The sequence below is a fragment of the Haplochromis burtoni genome, unplaced genomic scaffold (genome assembly GCF_018398535.1).
Source record: "Haplochromis burtoni strain Fernald_Lab_line unplaced genomic scaffold, NCSU_Asbu1 Contig_42, whole genome shotgun sequence".
Classification (NCBI taxonomy): domain Eukaryota; kingdom Metazoa; phylum Chordata; class Actinopteri; order Cichliformes; family Cichlidae; genus Haplochromis; species Haplochromis burtoni.
Window position 1 is genome coordinate 868,405 of NW_024582403.1, and position 16,576 is coordinate 884,980.

General features: G+C 40.5%; 1 protein-coding gene across 3 annotated transcripts in view; it reads right to left on the bottom strand.

The window, feature by feature from the left end:
• LOC102308979 (guanine nucleotide-binding protein G(q) subunit alpha) overlaps positions 1-12,355 on the bottom strand; it is a 31,584-nt gene extending 19,229 nt beyond the window's left edge. The window contains exons 1-2 of one of the 3 annotated variants that reach the window (XM_005920810.3): positions 12,178-12,331; positions 11,038-11,393 (exon numbers count right to left, since the gene is read on the bottom strand). In XM_005920810.3, the coding sequence (XP_005920872.1) occupies positions 11,038-11,173 (136 nt within the window). In that variant the 5' untranslated portion in view covers positions 11,174-11,393; positions 12,178-12,331. Of the gene's footprint in view, positions 1-11,037 lie in introns of all 3 variants that reach the window. The other 2 variants (XM_042220065.1, XM_042220064.1) reach the window with 2 other exon arrangements.
• Positions 12,356-16,576: the final 4,221 nt, after the last annotated feature.

Consider the following 16,576-nt stretch of genomic DNA (forward strand, 5'->3'; position numbering starts at 1 on the left):
ACAGGAGGTTTGCCCACAGGAAACAGATAAATGTTACTGAAACGATCGAAATAATCTTTAGTTGCAGCCCTACAGTCATAAATGTCAATACTAAAAGAGTGACAAATGGCTAATATTGACCAATATAACTTCCCAACTGAAATATCCAGATGTTTCCCTATAACTTGTTCTGATTGAATGCAGTTAGGTAGACCGTTAAAGGGAGAGTACAGTAGATCCTAAAGTGAACAGGTGCATTGCCTTTGCAGGTGCACATAAAATACTCCGAAGACAAGGCTGCTAATCCTTTCTTAATTAACTTGATTCTTGAGTTGTGACAGCAATAAATAAAATGTACCAAATCATTTTTACATCTTGAGAATGCATTGCTACAAGTATAAGTTTAACTGAAACACGAGCTGATTCAGAATTTACACAATAAAATACCATTTACCCAACTTTAGCCGGCTGACTTAAGGTGTCACTACAGTATCCGAGTTGCCATAGCTAAAATGGTTCATTTCAAACAATGGATAAACTGAGGCGCTGCACCAAGGATGAGTACAAGATAAATAAGGAATTATCTGAAGTTCATGATGATGCTGCTCGTGTCCAGTCCAGAGCTGATTTTAGCTCCAGTCCAAATCAAACCGATACTGACATTTCAATACCATTAGTTAGTGGCTCTGTAGTTTTAGATAGCAGCATTGCACAATGAGTGACAGCAGTGCACCTGGAGTTTTGCACATCTAGAACTCAGAAACCAGTTGTTTGCTTCCACTAACAATAAAAACAAAAAGCAATGTAAGCATGCATATGTTCTGCCTCTGGTGTGTCACATCTCATTAACCACAGGAAAGAAGAAGAAACAACCTTAATTTTCCTTACACTTTAAAAAAAAAAAAAAAAAAAAGGAAAAATAAATAAACCCACCATGCCCTAGTTAAAAATGCAGACAGACTTGTGGGCACCACATACCAGACACCTGCCAGGCCATTCCTCTAACCAACTGCTAATACATTTACAGCTACATGTGTACTTCAAAAACTGTTCCAGTGACCGTCATTTTTCACATGCCTTCCAAATAAGAGGCTGACTGGAAGGAATGGGTAAGGGGAAAGGGAACCCGAGTCTCCCGTCCTCCGTTTGTAGGGTTGAAATGTGTCTGCATAAAACAAGTGGACTGTAAAAGCACATCAAGATCTTCGCTGAGAGAAAGAATGAGAAAGAGACAGAAAAGGAGAGGGGCAGCAAGCACAGGATCTCTATTCCAGTTTTGAGAAAATTCCTGGCATACTTTTCCTTCTAAAGGACTTGCATGTCAATTTAATCATTCTGCCTATTTTGGTTCCCATTTAATCAAAACACTTGTTGTACTGGAAGAGCAGCATTTCTCACTAGACAGAGGTTTCGTAGTTCACAATCACTCAAGTAATTGTGATTCGTCTTCAACTTCACTTCCTTCTTCCTAGGCCAAGACTTTGTCAGGAACTTGTCTACAGCAAATTTGTTGCTGTGTAAACATGCAAAAAAAAGCTTGTCTTTTTAAGCAGCTGCACAAGCATTACATGTGTGCATAAATACCAAAAGGAACAAGGAGGTAGTTATGTAGAAAGTGCTACCTACAGATATTTACTTAATTCTAGTGATTTCTCAAGAACGTCAGCAAACTGAAACTAGTTCTTTGTGTAAGTGCCACAGCTGCTCATGAAATACAAACCATTCATAACCGTGCCCAACAATGATGTGCTCTATTGAAAATGATCAATATTTTGATTGCTATGCGTCTGACATAATTTAATGGTTCTATAAGGCAGGTAGGCGGGGCCAGAAGGAATGGGCGGTCTTTCACAGGCCTGAATGCCACATAACTGCCGAAACTCTGGGTGTGCCAACATCAGTTTGCTAAACTAACAAAGCTGCCAGACAAACAGTGCAGAACTACAAACACCTATCTGTTGTGCCTTTGAACTCCACTGTGAAACTCAAGCGTCCTTCTACCAGGTACAAGAGCTTAGGACTGCATATGTACACATCTGGGAAAAAAAGCTAAGCAGGATGGCTGATGAAGTACAGGCATAGCAACACTCATGACATAAAGTGGACTAATAAATCCTTTTACAACAGAACACATGGATCATTGGGTCTATTATGGTCGTCTGTGACGGACTACAGATGCTGCTTACCAAAAGGTCCAGCCTAGAAATGCTTGTTAAAGTAATTATTCAAATTTTACTAAGTTAGGTAACTGTTGGGTCTATGATATTACACAGCCAAATCTTAGCAGTGTTCTCCAGCAGATGGGAGCATTCTTCCTTACTTCTATGATGGCAAGATCTAAATAAGATCATCCAGTGACAGCGATGGAAATCTGCAGTTCTCTCCTGTATTTTGTTGTGTCCAAGTAAACTGGAGCATAGCCATTTGACCGGAGCAATGTGCAACCACTTTCTGCACAGGTGTGTGGACGTTAACCTGCTGGCACAAGCACTGATAATGTTGACAACACTCAGCAAACAAATTGGACATTATGTATGCAAAGTAGGGCAGCGCAATATGGCCAAAAATATTTATCACGATATACATTTGAAAATTTGCGATAACGATATAATTGACGCAAGACAAAATACTTTACAACTCCACAACTTTATTAGTGCAAAAAACAAAACAAAAAAACCAAAAAAACCCCAAACATAAATGTTTTTTCACTTAAGCAGCTGTTTTTCATGTGCATTCAAGCTATATAAAAATTTTACAGTGCAAATGGTAAAAAGGCATTTCCAGTGGAAATTGGCCAACATATCCTGATCATAACCATGTATAATATCCACAAAACTTAAGAGGTTATACACACAAAATGCAGTAATATTATGTTGAAGCACAGTACGTATCACTCCGCAGGGCTCCTGCGCTTCACTCAACGATCCGCTTTCGCCCTTGTCATTCTCTGTCACCGCCATGCTTTTTCCGCCATGTGCGTATGAAAACAAAGGCACTGCGCATGCGCGTTTTACCCACATTCTATCGCGATATTTCATTTTCTTATCGTTGCCGAACATTATACCGGTATTACCGTGAACTGTATAACATGGCCCAGCCCTAACGCAAAGTACGACAGATTCAAACAAAATTTGAAATACAATTTGATTAAAGAATGTGATCAATGGTTTAAATAGCTTTCAAGTATGGATTTAACCTCATCTACTGGACTGCATCCAGTTTTCACAAAGACACACTCTCTCCAGTGTGTCCTGGGTAGAGTTGCCAGAAAGAAAAACCCCAAGATATTAATACTAAAATTTTCAACAATAGTGATACAAACAGTGCTCTCCTTGCCAGGTGGCACATAATTTTACACGGTACTAGTGGGGCAACGAATCAAAAATCTAATGGTTCGGACCGGATCACGGTTTTAAGTCACGGATCTGATCAATTTTCGGATCAGCAAAAAAGAAAAAAAAAGACAGACAACTTAAGTATTTTTTGCCTATTAAAAACATTCAACTCAAGACTCATTCCACCCAATTATATAAAAACAAATTAAGGTGCAATATAGGGCAGTACAGGGCTTTGTATCTACCACTCCGCTGTGATATAATGAGCGGTCACGGTCACGCAGCTTTCCGTTGACCTGGAGGTCCACCCGTTTGTAGTTGGGCAACAAAAGATGCCTGGGACAGTTCAGCCATAACTAAACTTTTCCTGCTCATATATGCTCAGAACGATCTTGTCACTGAAGTGGACGCGAAACGGGATACCATAGCGTGACTCAAGCACGTTCATCATAGTTTAAACCACTTGTTTTGCACAAGGAAATACGGCCTCCCGTCTGCAGCTAAACACCCCAGTAGCTTTTGTAATAGCTTTAGCCCGGTCGGACTGGGTAGCAAAGGGCTGCTTAAATACCGCAAACTCCTCTGCTCCTCCACTTGGATTGCTAGCGCTGACCATAGCTATCGCTTGACAGACCTACCATGCGCACCATACACATACTTTTTTTCCTTTTTCGAATCTTCGGATCACCTGCGTGCCGAACCGTGGAGTGGGATCGGTTCGGATTACGGATCAACTGTGATCCGTTGCACCACTACACGGTACCATGGCAGACAGACACACAGCCCTTCCTCTCACCAACAACCAAAACACTCAATGTCCATCACAATCAACACCACTTTACTGATCTTTTAAAATTCCTCTTAAAGTTCTTTTTTCAACAACATTGAAGTAATAAACAGTTTATAAATGTTAACCTGGCCAACAAACATAGTTAGCAAAGGGTAATTGCTAATAGTTACCAATGACCTATTGGCTACATTAGCCACCAGTTATCATTAACGCAGTGGTCAGCAGACTATAGTCATGGATGGAATATCGAACTGTGGCAGCTCAGACTGATCAAATGGAAAACTGGGAGGGTTGCTGGCTGTACAGAGCAGCGGGGGAACCATGGCAGAACTGAGTCAAGAGTCCAGAGTGTGAGGAACTAGTCCAAGCAAATAAGGAGTGATATCAGATGGACAAGCGACTGTTTTTACGTGCCGTCGTTAGAAACAGCGACGGTAAACCCAGCATGTGGCTCTGCCGTCCGCTTGTTTATTTTCCACATAAATAAAGCTGAATATCCTGTTGAGATTTTTCAAAATAAACTGAAATGATGACAAACAGAAGGACCAGTCAAAGAAAATAGAGGACCTTATTTCTAAACGAGGGGCTAGCATGGACATGGTTGGTTATGAAAAGTCTGACACGGACCAGAAAACTGTACTATGCAAATTATGCAGGAAACCGGTCCCCACCTCAGACTCAAACACGACAAACCTCTTCTGCCACCTACGCAAGAATCACGTGAGAGTTTACGGATGAGAAGCAAAAGAGAGCCGTCAGGTGCTAGAAACAAATAAACCTTAGACTCAAACGTTAGAACAGGCTTTTCCCCGCAGCTCGCCGTGTAATAAATACAAATAAAGAAAATGGCAGCCATTACAACTTGTGTCTAAAACTGTATAGTTTCAAGCAACGGTCAAAACACTTGACTCCAGGTACACGACGCCCAGCTGAAAACACTTCACGCAAGTCAAGTTGCCTGAGATTCACAGAATTTACTGAGAATGTAAAATTTGTGTGATATATATCGTTGTCAGAACGATAAATGTTTAAAATCGGGATATGAGATTTCACTGCATCCCTTCAGTGCAGATCAGTAGAGGCTATACTTCAAATTACTCCCACATAATGAGCTACCTACAACTCAACACCATAGTTGAGGGTGGGAATGCAGATCAACCAGTATCAGGAGCTTTGCTTTCCCAATACCTTCTCCCTTTATGACAACAGAGAAGATAATAATCTGACAATGTGATAATGAAATGAGCAAAGAGACACTTGGCTCAGCATTTTGATCAAAATGCTAATGCACACATGCACCAGCATTTTGATCAAAATGCTAATGCACACATGCACAAAGTAAAAATGGCAATGTAAAACTTGGAAAACATAGTTGGGTTTTAGAACTTTGTTTTTTGTTTTTAATAAAAACCAAAACCCAAATTAATGCCCTTATAGTCGGCCAAAAGTACATTTCTTAACATTTCATTGTCTCAGCAGTGAATTAAGAAAAGCACTGCAAATTCATCAAAAATTAAAAGAGTAAGTTGCAACCAAAATCATTTACTTTCATCTTAATTCAAAGTTGATAAAAAATGAGGTTTACTGCAGTGTGACCACTGCTGTTTACATTTCCACAATTCAAAGACAAACTCAAAACTGATTAACCAGTACGAGTATCTGAATACTCAGCTCCAAATACAAGTCCTCGCTGTAACAACTGTCTATATCCTGCTAACAGCTGTGACATGCTGTCAGGGAAGCTGGTTTTATCACAGCTGACTGCCAAGTGCAAGTGAACTGTAAGTAGATCCAAATTCTAGGTGGGTGAATGTTAAAAACCAAACAAAAGAATGACTGGTAGTTGATACTGTTATGCCACATTTCCAGAAATTAAGCTGATACGGATGACTTAACCACCATTCAGTACTGCTAGACATACATTTGCAGTATTTGAGAATCCAGGAAGGAAACACTGCCTTCAGCAATGCTATTATGGCTTTGACTATAGCTGATAAACCAGAGGGCATCCCCTACCATGGCCCACAACTGTATAAACACACAGATCTCTCTTTTGGGTCATTTTATCCTGTGTGTGGGTTGTTCATCTGTACCGTCTGCAGTTTTGTTATTTCTACCAAACCCAGCCATGCCAGCCGTTACCTTGGCAGCAGCTAACAGGGATACAAATAAATATGGCTAACACAGGGCTTATCTGCTTGGCTTACTGTAAGCCTTACTAAGAGAAACCATAATAGGCGTAGGTAGGCTGTATACATGAAACATCCTTGGGTGTTGCCAAAAAACAAATACTCATTAACCCAGATACTACCAACCTGTTTGTGCAGTGCGTGCATTGACAGATGAAGTGTGTGTTCAGTGTATGTGCATACATGCATACATAAAGTGTCCTGAATCCCATTTCAGGTAAGTGTTCAGGTGAGTATCGGGGCCTTAGCGTTTGAGCGTACAAAATGTGCTTTATTATCCAGGTTTCACTGAATACGATCTCAACACCAAACAGCCACAAGCCGTTAAGGACTAGCCGATGAGCTGAGCGTTTTACTGCAGGGTCTACCAATACTAGAAATGTGGTAGCTTGTCATCTTACTCTGAATGTTATGGTTATTATAAAAAATGCTTTTATAAGAGTTGTGTTTCCCATGATTTATGCTGATGTGCTACAGTGGGGCACTGTGTGTTTGCAGGAGAGTTGCAGAGCAAACATAGCTGGGATAGTGACAAAACAAGAGGAATGGTTCAAAATACGTTTGCCATTGTTGCCAAAGCAGTCATAAGAACTTTACATAGCTGACGGCAGGGCTTGATTGATCGCATTTTAATACCAATGAAAATTAAAATAAGGATACTTTTTTTGCACTTCTGCTAATAAGCACTGTTTTCTTGTTTTCTAAATGAAGTACATTCATTTTCTTTGCAGCAGCGCATTTTCACCTTTCCCGAAAAGTTCAAGCTCACTTGCCGTTTATGCAACTTGAGCCAACGTGATTAAAAGGAAGCCCTTAGTAAACACGAGCCATCTAAAGGAAGAAAACAGGCTTTCAGTAGGTGAGCTGATAGCATGACCACTAACTAATATGTCTGCAGCCGCTTTGGTCTGACAATCGCTTGGGATTTCTCACGCGGTCCACTTTCTGCAGTGAGCAGCAGTTGGATCACGGTGGTGCTGCTTGCCCTGTGGCTACTCTGAAAGTATGGCCAAGGCATGCAAGTTCAGTGCTGCCTGGGCTTCTTTTTGCCCACATCCACATGTGCAGACTTCCCACAGTTTAGGATGCAGGCTAAGAGCAGGTCAGCATTTCTTTGCAGGACTTGCAAGTTCTAATTATGAATCAGCTCTCTACAGGATGACCCAGTGTCCCATACAATGGCCAACACTTTATTAATTTGCCTTCCCTCTGAATTAGATTTAAAGTAATAGAGAATACCCTATGAAAACTTCAAAAACTGCCTCATCTACAGGTGTATGAATACTCAGCCCCATAATGTTTAATATTCAAGATCACAATATCGATCAAAACAATTGTAATAATTATTGCTGCCTAAGCCAACAGTCACTATAAAAACCCATCACCACAAAGTCCATCAGTAAAAGACATTTTAACCCCAGGAAGTCAGAAACCAACTTATCAAAATATTTCAAAGAGGTTTGTTTAAAGTTAAACACGTAGGATTTATTTTAGAGATAAGCAAACTTTTGACTCCTGTGGTGTTAAAGGATAATTAGGAGCAATAAAAGAAGTTTAGTACAATTTACTGTTGTACTTTATTCCTGTAGCACTATTTATATATTACAACTGTGCAGTAAGACAAAACAGCAGTTCTACATAGATGAATGAGAAGTTATGGGAGCGCCAAACAAAAAACATGCGTTTATTTCCCACATGCAGAATTTTATCTCTGTGGCTTCCGTATAGTTCTAACTCTTTCAAGGACAGCAGAGTCAGCTGCTGACATACATTAACTAAACTGATGGTTGCTGCTTTTGTCATACAAAAAATTAAATAAAGCCCTGGGCTTATATTAAGCAGGCTACCAAGTGTGTAAGACCATTACAAAAACGCTTCAGCAGTATGTACAAGTCCCCAGTTTTGAACGATATAGTTTGGTTTTCTATTTCTTAAACACGAACAAAAACGGATGCAAGCAGTTTTGACCGTTTTAAAGACGTTTGCACAATATGAGCAGTATTGCATGAGAAAACAGGTAGGTTTATAGGTAAGTTTTTCAGTCACATGACTCATTTAACCTTGAGTCAACAGTCGATCAACATAAATGCCTGAATGTCTCCAGTTATTGTTTGCACACTGCAGTGATGCATATCCTAAACTGCCTTTTCTTATGTTCACTGCTAAGGGACACTGTTACTTAACCCATCACAACGCAACTCTCTGCTCATGATTTATTTTTATATTTCTGAACGCAACTTCACATTTGCTTTCAAATTTAAAATGAAAGGAAAATTATCCACCCTATTACCAATATCTGTCAAAGCTTCATCATTGTTCGGGAAGCCAATTAATCACAGCCTGTATATCACTTATAATTATCACAAGCATTTGTACTAAAACTCTGTGTTCAGTAAGAAGAGCAAACAAACTGTACACATTTAATTACTTGTGACTTTCATTAGCTACAGAGCAGGCAGCGAGCACTCCTCTGACCCTGACTTTTACACCGTGTACTTACAGAAGAAATCAGGCCTGTTGCTGATAAACAGCTGGAATAATTGCCTTTCAATAAAACAGCAACACTAAAAGGCAACAGCCATTTTACCCCTATATCAAACCCAACTTAGGAGAACTATAAGCATACTGTACAATTAACTACTTTTGAGCTTCATATTAAATTTGGCACAAACGTTAGAGCAAAACCAGAGTCTACCAGCAGCACAAGCAAGCTAATTCCAAGTGTCACTTTCTTCCTTCTTATAAGTCACAAAAATCCCAAATCTAACAGCAAATCTAAGAGGTTACAAGCCAGTGGAGATAAAAGATCTAAGGGCTATTATACATGCAGTCAAAAACATAATAAAAGCTACACTAAGCATGACAATCTATAAAAGGGATGAAAGAGGTCCATAGACTCCACATGAAGAGAGACAACCAGACGGAGCTAAAACCGACGCTGTAGCTAGATAGCGCTTGGGTCTTTTTCACATAGGCTTAAGTAAACAGGCCATTTCTTGTTCTGAGAGGGCCTTTATAACAGCGAGCACGATCAGGCTGCATACAGTAGAAGGCAATGAGTCCGTGTTACCCTAATTAACAGAAATCACCACACTTATTTCATACAATTATTTCTGACCATCTTGTACAAAAAAATATATATATTTTTGAGTAGATACCCAATTACACCATTGCCATTTTGTTTCAGTTGAGCTTATTACACTGGGAGGTGAGGGATTTATGCAGTCTTTATACTGGAAGACAAGCATCTATGAAATTTCATGATGTCTGTGCAATACACAATAATAATCCTTTAATTAGCTCTTTTTCACCATTTTCTGTTTTCCTTCCTCCCAACCCCCATTTACTTCTGGTTACCATGAAGCATCGACTCCAGTAGATCAGAGTGACACAGGTATCAGTTTTTAGCATCCGAATATAAAGAGAGGAGGAGAAAAGAAAAAACAATTGTTGGTTCTAGTAGGGCTGCATCTCAGTATTTGATTATTATAGAAAGGCATTTTGCCATGTCCTTTTTAGAACTTGGAAATCTCATCCAAGGTTAGGAACTTGACATTTTTGGGAGCATTAAAAAGAAAAAAGGCACTCAGAATAGTTCTCTACAAGAACATTTGATTAACAAAAAATTTTTAAACTGTATAAATTACACACGATCTTTCTTACAATCTAGTCATTTTTGATACCACAAGAAAACGGTTACTTTTTAATCCGCTTATTTTTAGTGTTAGATGCTGATGCGGCGGTTTGTGAGAACACCTTTAGCATCAGGAAGTCAGGATTCAGTCACCTGTGACAAACTACACAGTCTCTCAAATATCCTCTGGCATGTCAATGAATTTGTGCGACTTACTGTGAAGTTTACTTAAACTCTATTTCAGGTTACAACGCAAGACACAAACACCAAATGGCATTCAAAGGCATAATGGCTCTGCTAATCTACCTTTAACGCACACAGACACACACCTGAATAGCATTTCCAGCTCTCTGGAGAGGACTCATTTCCCACAGCAAGCCACCTCAGCACAGGCCTTTTCTAGACTTAATTAAAATGCAGCCCTTGCTCATCACTGAAGCCACACTTCACTCCGAGGTGTGTGTGCACAGGAACAGGCAGAATCTACTCGGGGACAAAATATTCAGTAGTGGAAGCGTTCCAGTTTCTGACTGTAGTTCAAGTAATACTGGCCATTCACTTTCAAGAGTCTGTGTGAAGAGCAAGAGAGAAGCTCGCTGGCAAGATTTAATTCTCAAATAACCTCCTCCATCATTTACAACCCAGAACTGCTTACATCCACCGACCTTGGCCAGTCTCCTCCCTCTGCTGTCTTATGGGTGGTCTTCTAACAAAAAGAAAATCAGCAGGGGAGACGTTTCTCATGAATCCTTGTGGCCAAAGATGCAAGACTACGGAAGCTTTGAAGAAACACAGTAAAGATTACAGACTGCGGATTTTAATTCAGTCGCTGGTTTAAATTCCTGCGTGAGTGGCTGCTTCCAGCTATTCCACCGTTAGACTAAAAACACAACCTGAACCACACGAGTGCATTTTGCTTTGCATATCACATCACACGCAAATCCTGTGGTGATCGGAGCAATTTAGCTCGAGCAATCGTGGGTGTAGTTTTGCATGCGAAAGCTGTAAAACAACACAATCACACCAGTGGTTTTTCGAGCCAGATGGTTTGTGTGTGGTGTGGGTGCATCCCGAAGCAAAGCAGTGTGAGACAGGAACCTGCAGACTTACCCAGCAGGAGCAGCTTCAGCTCCCTTCTCGCATCTCTCTTGTCTCGTCGGAGCTGCTTCTCGATCTCAGCGTTGATTCGTTTGGACTCCTTCGCCTCCTCACTCAGGCAACAAGCCATCATGGAGTCTAAAGTCATCACCGCATGAGCGGGGGGGGGGGAAGAAAGCCCGTTTGAGGAGAGGTGTCGGGCTTACACCTCACACAAAGTACCAGATAAAAAAAAAAGAAAGAAGAAGAAGGCCTCCTGTGTGCACAACAGTCCGATCCCAACAGGTTATATCCAGACACTGATAATGGAGCTCGATAGTCTCGTTGCTTGGTGCAGACTCTGGCCTCCCTTGTTGATGGCAAAGCTGCTGTCAAGTGTTAAATATTTGACAGCTTAACGTTAGTCAAAGTCTCCAGTAAAACCTCAGGCTACAGTGACTGTGAGCTCATCAGAAAAAAAGAAACTAAACATGTCTGCAAATATCCCGAGGAACTACCGAGGGTGCGAATAACCATTTTGATTTCATGGACCGGTATTAGTTTGTTAACTAGCCTGAAAGCTAAACGCTGCTAACGTTATAACCAAGCTAACAGGTTGAATTTATCTTCAGCGCACTTTGTTTTCTTGCTTAGCCCAGTCAATTAAAATATATATAGACATATATATTTTTCTTATACTAAACTACTAACTTCGGTCCCACACACAGCGGGACACAACTGCCTGGCGCGGCCACCACATTTGTCCAATCCCTTCTGCTGGCTGCCCGGCCGAGTGCAAGCCTAGCCGCCCCGAAATCAGCGCTCCAAGTTACGCCCGCGCAGTGACAACGAGCCCCAGTCTGTCCATCCAGAAAGGTTGGTTTACTGCCTCGAGTCCTCCACGAACCGCATGCACCTGTGCCGATCAGAGAAAGTGCGCGCTCGGAGCAGGTATGTCTCGCAGGCGGAGGCACCAAGTAACCAGGATAGGGGGCTAAATGGGAAGGCTAATTGTTAGCTAGCTAGGTTAGCTCAGAGAGCCTTCCCTGGAATTGCAGCCCAAAAAACAGCCAACTCCTACTGACAGAGAATCCTGACTGCATTAACCTAGCGTTCCCCAAAATAAACTCGCAAACACCAAACCCCCCTCCCCAAAGTGCCAAAACGTCTTACTGGCAGTCAAATTGACCCTTGTCCTCCGTGCATTTTATCGCTCCTGGGTTTTTTTTTTTTTTCCTTTTCCTGGTGGTGCTGATCGCTCCTCATCACCCACTCCTCAGCTCCGGTGTGGCGCTGTCGATTTCGTCACTTGGGATATAAGTGATTGATAAGAGGAAGAGCGAATCAACACGAGGCGTGTGGGTGTTTCAGGCGGGTCTTTCCAGCACGGTTAACTTCCCAAGTTTGCTTGAGAGGAAAAAGTCATCCTCTTTGGAGGCGTGTCGGAGGAAGCGACTGACATTTGACTGGATGGGCAACGCCCATCTCCTGTCAAAGAGCAGCGCACTCACATACAGCCTGTCTGTGTTGTGCAGTCCACTACAAGAGTTTCACCAGGTCATTTCCGAGACTACTCAAACAGCGAGCTGCAGGCAGTGGAAATAAACTAAGCGGCCTTCTATTTACTTAAGTGCAGTAACTGAGTGCTGTGCAGTTTTGAGATGAGCTACTTCTCCTTGCACTTTCGTTCTAAAGCACTTTTCATTAGTACTACTACCTTCCCAATAAGATGTAATATATGCCACTCACATTCTGTATAACAACCCCCTTTCCCAGCTTGAAACTTTATAATATCTCATTTATCTGATATTGGAAGTTTAACATTTGTGTGATATTGAATGCAAGACTTGCCACTTCCTCCAGCCTATCCCTGGCATCCTCCGCTGTCACACCAACCCTCTGCATGCCCTACTTCATTAGATCCATGAATCTTCACTGTGGTCTTCATCTTTTCCTCCTGCATTACAGCTCCATACTCAGTATTATTATCTAGTATATCCACCATCTTTCCTCTGCACATTTCTCTCTAACTTTGTCTTCCCTTTCAGCCATCCTGCCATCCCTCTGTCACAAATCACCCCTGAAACTCATCTCCACCTTTGCCACCCTTCCTTCACTCTCTTCATGTCCTTTCTGCACTGTTTGTTGCTTTAAATGGTTGACACCAGGTATTAAAACTCATTTACCTTCTCTGCACGCTCACCTTTCCACCTGACTCCCTCTCATTCGCGCCCATGTATTCTGTCTTGCTTATCCTGACTTTCATTCGTCTTTTCTCCAGAGCATACCTCCACCTTTCCAGTGTCTCTTCCACCTTCTGCCTACTGTCATTACAGATCATTATTCCATTTGCAAACATCATAGTCCACAAAACTCCTGCCTGACTCCATCTTTCAACCTGTCCATCACATTGCAAACAAGACACAGTGCAGTTCCTTCTGATGTGACTCATTTCGCTCTTTCCTGCAGCACCACAGCTGTACTTTCCCAAACATCTAGTGACTCTTCCATCCCACTCACAGCTTGTCTCAACTCTTCACTGAACTCTGAATATTGTTAATTGTTCAACTTCCACCATTTAATCCTCCCCTCTCTCTGCACACGCTTCCTCTTCTTGACATCCAGAGTCATCCTGCAGATTACCATCTAAAGCTGCTGAGCTACATTCTCTCCTGCCACCCCCTTTCAGTCTCCTTGCTCTGTCAGACTGTACCTCCCTCCCCTCTCATAGATTACCCTATGCTCCTCCCCCTTCTTAAAGCGCGTGTTTACCAGCCATTTCCATCCTGTTTGCAAAATCAGCTGCATGTACTATCATGCCAACAAACAAAGGAAACAAACAAGTCATACAGGAATTATAAAACAAAGTTTCACATATACTTAAGAAAGTGACACATGTACAAGGCCAAGTTCAGCAACTTGCACGTCACATACAAATTAACAGAACAAATTGACTCTGAGTCATCGAGTACCAGCTGTGGGAATCTATTCATAATCACATATTCACTTTGCTTTTCAAACCCCTGACTCACTGTCGGTATACTTGCCTCTTAGAACGGTTATTAACGTGTTAAGTTTTGTACTTGAGTTTATGAGTGTGAGAGATTAGAAAAAATACTCAAGGTCTTACAAAAAATGGTGACAATATTTTGTCAAAATTAAAGCAAGTAAACAAAACTAATGTTATGAAAGAGTCAAATGTCAAAACACAGGTTTGTTTTCTCATTTTAAAGGGTTATATTCTAATGTTGTCTTATATGTGCTGTTACGACTGATCACAAATAAATTTCAGTTATTGCTAATAATTACAAAACATATGAAAAAGAACTATATTTGAGTGAAATGTGCAATATTTTCCTCTAAAAGTCATGAAATAGGGACAAAATCTGGGACAATGTAGCAGAAATAAGCTCATTATTTACTTTGTTGGGAGTTTCACAGGTTTGCATTTCCACAACACAACATGCCCAGTGTGTGACCGACTGTTTTAGCTGGTGTGATTTTGTCCACATCTATATGTTCCATACAGACCAACAATGGAGCAAACTTAAGTAACAGTAAGAATGCCACAACTTAAATTAAAGAGTCAGTTCATTGCAGTAAAGGTGGAGAAGTATTCACATCACATCATTAAACCAGCTCCCTGTTTGGATTCGAGACATAGACACCCTCTCTGCTTTGAAGATTACGCATAAAACGTATTTGACTAAGCTTACAGTTAGGGCTGGATCAGGTGACCCTAAACCATCCTTTAGTTATGCTGGGACAGGCTCAGGCTGCTGGGGGACTTCCCAGAGGTATGAAAGAGTGCTAGACAAATAAAACTGAGTTGAATTGATATTAAATGAATATAATAATATACTGAATATATTATAATATTACGGTTCTCCTAGTTTGTAACAAAAAAATAGATGTTAATGAAATGTGTATATATATCTATATATATGAACTTCTAGTTAAACTAACTTTAAATAATAATAGTCAATTATTTAATCTTTTAAATATACCACAGGTGTATAAGACCTTCATTCCAACTTTATCTTAAAATAGATGTCTGGGCTAATAAAGGAAAGCAACTCCAAAATTTTGTGAAATACTCATATGACGATGGGGAAAAAACAGTTATGCTTGTCTAGAATGTAGAGGTTTTGTTGTCAATTAAATCAAGTTTACTTTGATAAATGTATCCTCAGACCCAAAGGGAAACACCTTTGTTTTAGCCATTTTTGTTGTTTCTGTTTCGGGTAATACTGGGTGTGCCGGGATGAGGACACTGAAACAAAGAACAATCCTTCTTCACTGCTTAGAGTCGTCACCTGCTCAGCTGCAACAAGCAATGAGCTGACAGACAATTTTCTAGAGCCAAGTGACATCTTGTGGACATTAGATGTATTTGCAAGAGTCAACAACTTTCAAACTCATTTCACATAACGCAGCAGTATTTTTCATTTCTTCCGACTGTGGGTTCGACATGTTTAACCTCTTTAGACCTTGTTAGGTTTAATCTAACTTTGACAGAGAGAATAAATTAAGAGGCCAATGACACTGAAATCTGAGTCATAGGCATTGGGTATGACTACAGATGAGAAGCTATCCCTTAAAAATTCAATAACTATCTTTAACCTGGGTGACTAATTGCATGCTGTGTACGGCAACCTTCGTGCCGAGAAAGATGGCAAATCTGATGTTCTGATCTAAGACTAAAGAATGAAATGTGTGGGATATCAGCACACTCGGTATGCCCAGTATTAGCAGGAAAATCTTCAGACGTGACTCATGACATTACAGCCCGACCTGGCCGCCCACATCTTTAATGAGCTGTGCCTCCTGCCAAAATCCTCCACCTACTGAAATTACTACCAACCCTGTTCATTCACTATGAACTCAGTCAGATAATTACAGCCGTTCACCAATTTAGGGTCATTTTCACCAGTAATGCACTGGGTATTTTTTGTTTGTTTGTTTGTTCTTTAAAAAACACATTAAAAATTTTTCCAAGATGATCACATTATTCCACAAAGCCAAAGATACATAAGTCTGGATTCTCTTTATACACGGCATTGCTCTCTTATTGTCCCACACTTGACTGACGGAGCAGAAGAATGAGGAGAAAATAATCACCAACCAAATATTTCAATTAGAAAAGAAAGCAATTATTATTATTCCACTACACAGCTTTTCATTCTGTTATGTGGCACTTAAGTCAACTCTGAATGTTTTTTTAAATTAGGAAATTCGTAGTTATTTAATTTATTTGACATTCATTTTATTGTGAAATACTGTTTGCTGTTTCATTATCAGTTTGTGGTTGGCTATTATTGTGTATGAGGGGTAGGAGCATATAAGGACAGCACATACTTTTCATCTCAGTGTGAAAAAAAATCTTTATCTTCATTACTCTTGCAAATAGTACCTTAAAAAAATATGCCCAAATTCCCGACTTTTACTAATAACATTTAAGGTTATTTAACTTAAAATCATTGCTTCATCTCTATTGAGGGTGAATGGTCTGGTACTATAGTGCCTTTCTATTCAGCTGACTGTCTTATTACATAATCACACACACACACAC